Below are 3,650 nucleotides of genomic sequence, written 5' to 3'. Positions count from 1 at the left end.
TGTTCAATTCATTTCCTAATCCACCCCCAGGGACTTATTCCGGTGTGAACGCGATCTGTACTTAGTTCATCAGAACTAAAGAGTTCTGATGAACTAAGTTCTCATGAACCTTTGTGGGAAAAGTACTGCGGTGTGAAAGCGCCTAATGTTTTAAAAATGCGCTTCTCCAGAAAAGCCTGGTTTGGACACTTTACGGGCAGAAGAAACATTTCTATTAAATAAAGAATTATACATTTCTGTCTTTTTATGCCTTTAATAGCTACTAACTTGAATTTTTATTAAAATTAATTAGCCAATTATTTTTTATATTTTATTGTAATGTAGAGACAAGGCTTTTAGTGACAATCATGTATTGCCTTACAATTATATGTAAAAAAAAAAAAAAGTCTAAATATGATATTTGGCCTCAAATCATCTGAGGCCTGGTGCCACTGCTTTAGAGATACTAACTTCTGGTAATAAATAGTGTTTGCAGCAGGATCTTACCTAAAGGCTGAAACACTGAGCTGCGGTGGCCTGGGTCCTTCTGGAGCTGGAGCTCTTTGAGGGAAAACACTGAAGCAGCTAAACACAAAAAGGGACAGAGGATGACTTAGAAGCATGACAATTAGTTATGTTTCAGGATTGCTTAAGAGCGATAAAACAGAGGTTGACAACATTGACGTAGAGTTTAGCTAACAGGCTATATCCTTATAATAAAAGACATAGACAAACAACTAAATAAGGCAGATACTTTAGCCAAATGCAAGGTTTCAAAATGATATAAGAGTTCTGGTGATCTCAGCACTTGACTTGAAAACAATGGCATGGAGTTTAGCTAACAGGGTTATGTGGGAATAATAAAAGACATTGACAAAAGGCAGATATGTTAGCCACATGCAAGTTTTCTGGTTAAGAAATTCTGGTTAGCACTTCAATGAATTTAAACCCAAAGCTCTTAAAACTAACAATGTGTTTTGTCACGTCTTTTCTGACCTTTATTCTTTGTTAGCAATGTGCAGTTCATGTGCACTTTTGGAAAGGCCACCGCTAAGAAGGCAAAGTGGCTCTTTTCAGAAGAAATTCAGTCATACTGCATGTTCACAACCACACAACTCAAAGTGTGTGTGTGTGTGTGTGTGTGTGTGTGTGTGTGTGTGTGTGTGTGTGTGTGTGTGTGTGTGTGTGCTTACTGTCTGCCAAATTATGTATATTATTTCCCAGACTGGTGAAGTAGGGGTATCGTGGAGAGGCTTCAGCAGAGACTCTGCTCCTGTTGTCGTACTGCAATCACAGAATAAAAGCCGCACATTAATCACAGTCCACTTCTTCTCACATTCAGGTGAGTCACAGTCCTTTTTCTTTGTCTCATACCAGCAGCAGAGCAGTCAGCATGTCGATCCCTTCTGTGTCCAACCTGATGGAGAGAAACAAATACAATCAGTCTGTATTGTGACTATTAAGGGAACAACTACATGCTGATTAGGAAAGTAGACATTAGCTTCAATTGTTTGTTTTTCCCACAAATGATCCCCCAAAAGGTCTATATTTTTCAAAGCAATAATATATTTTATTAGTAAGCTAAAAGATGGACAGATAACTTGCTTTTTTTAATACAATTTTCTTATAAAGGGTGGATTTTTTCTACGACGTAAAAGGCAGTAAATACCCCACTTTTTTAAGCTTCTTTGTTTCTTAAAAAAGGCGGATGATAACAAGGGGCTAAATGAGACTACTTAGCGTCATCAAGCTGAACATTAGCAACCGTTAGCTTAGCGTCAGTGATGCACAACCATCTTGTAGTTGGCTTATATCATAACGTAAGCTTTTCACTTCTGGCGATTGCATTTCCGCTTTGAAAATCACATACTGGGGTTAATGTGTGGAGACAATCCTGCTGAACAAAAGTGTTTACCACAGAGCTCATTTTCTGCAATACCAGATCCAATGGAAAAATCATATTCGCTTTTTGACGAGTGAGCCCTTGTGATGCCAACTTCCGGATCGGCAAACAAAATAAGTCATCCGTGCACCTCTCTATACCTTTCCTTGTTGACATCAGATTAACCATTTGATTATTCAGTTTATAACAAAAGTGGCTTCAGTTAGCATCTGTTAGCGTTCTAAAAGCAAAGCTAAAGTAGTGAACACAGCCGCTCCTAAAGCTGCAAGCATGACTGTAGACAAAGTAGACATTGTAGATTCACTTCTTCTCATCTGAGCAGTAACAGTTATTGTTACCTGGGCACATGGTTGATGAGAGCTTGAGGTCTGTATTGAGGAAACAGGTAAGACCTAAACTCCTCATTACTACTGATACCAGGCCAAGTCTCTTCGGTTGGAGTGCCTGAAAGACAAAGAAACAAAGACATGTAAGGTTGCATGCTTACATCACTTCTTCTCATTGCACATATTACTCAATCTTAGCCTGTGCTTTCTTACCCACAAGCCTAAAGATTAAGTGTAGCTCCTCCTTCACCGTGGCCCCAGGAAACATTGGACGACCTGTTGCCATCTCGAACATGATGCAGCCCACGCCCCTGCGAGAGGAGAGGAAGAAACAGGGATGAGGAGCAAATAAAAAGAGCCCTTAAATTATCGACCCTAGGTGATCATCAAACGCACTAACACACTTCAAAGAGCACCGATCATAAGTGCAAACACATGTGGTGTGAGTGGGCACAGTGCAGCCCTTTGTTCCATCACTGACGCAGTAATGAAGAGGCGCCCTGTGGTCACAGAAGAGGATATGTAGCTAGGTGAGCTCATAAAAGGCTGGAGGCAGAGAAACGCTTTTAATCCTCATTGGTTTACCAGATCTGTGTGCGTTTTCCAGAGATGGCAAAAGTACACACATCCTTTACTCAAGTAGAAGTACAGATACTCATATCTAAGTAAAAGTAAGGAAGTATGGGCTTCGAAATGTAAGTACCCATAACTAGCAGCTGTTCTAAAGAGTACCTGACCTCCCTTTATATTAATAGAACAATAATGTCATTGTTAGCTAATGAATGTTTCCATGCTGAACAACGGCAACATGACAACGTTTTCATTGGTCCCTCTTCTTTAGAGAAGACCAGGAAATGATGGATACACGGATCGTGTTCAAATCAATAGGCACGCAATGACTCTAAATAATAATGATCACGCCTCCAAACACACATTCAGACTAAAGGAACCAGCCTGATTGGAAAATGTGAGAAGTAGAAAGTACAGGTATTTGTGTTCAACATGTAAGAAGTAGAAAGTACAGGTATTTGTGTTCAACATGTAAGAAGTAGAAAGTACAGGTATTTGTGTTCAACATGTAAGAAGTAGAAAGTACAGGTATTTGTGTTCAACATGTAAGAAGTAGAAAGTACAGGTATTTGTGTTCAACATGTAAGAAGTAGAAAGTACAGGTATTTGTGTTCAACATGTAAGAAGTAGAAAGTACAGGTATTTGTGTTCAACATGTAAGAAGTAGAAAGTACAGGTATTTGTGTTCAACATGTAAGAAGTAGAAAGTACAGGTATTTGTGTTCAACATGTAAGAAGTAGAAAGTACAGGTTTTCAAAATGTAAGAAGTAGAAAGTAAAAAGTCCTCAGAAAAATAAATAGTTGAGTAAAGTACTGATACCAGAAAAATGTACTTAAGTGCAGTAACAAAGTATTTGTAGTCCACTGCTTC

The 3,650-nt window shown here is 38.9% G+C and overlaps 1 protein-coding gene across 1 annotated transcript; it reads right to left on the bottom strand.

Moving 5' to 3' along the window:
* Positions 1–486: 486 nt before the first annotated feature.
* Positions 487–2,519, bottom strand: LOC104952542 (cyclin-dependent kinase 18-like; the record flags this gene model as incomplete). The annotated part of the gene is made up of 5 exons (XM_010779378.1): positions 487–564; positions 1,173–1,263; positions 1,354–1,396; positions 2,221–2,326; positions 2,422–2,519. Coding segments are annotated over 5 exons (416 nt in total), but the record flags the coding sequence as incomplete, so codon positions are not given.
* Positions 2,520–3,650: the final 1,131 nt, after the last annotated feature.

The sequence above is a fragment of the Notothenia coriiceps genome, unplaced genomic scaffold (genome assembly GCF_000735185.1).
Source record: "Notothenia coriiceps isolate Sejong01 unplaced genomic scaffold, NC01 NC01_scaffold00020148, whole genome shotgun sequence".
Lineage (NCBI taxonomy): Eukaryota > Metazoa > Chordata > Actinopteri > Perciformes > Nototheniidae > Notothenia > Notothenia coriiceps.
This window is presented reverse-complemented; position numbering and strand designations above follow the sequence as displayed.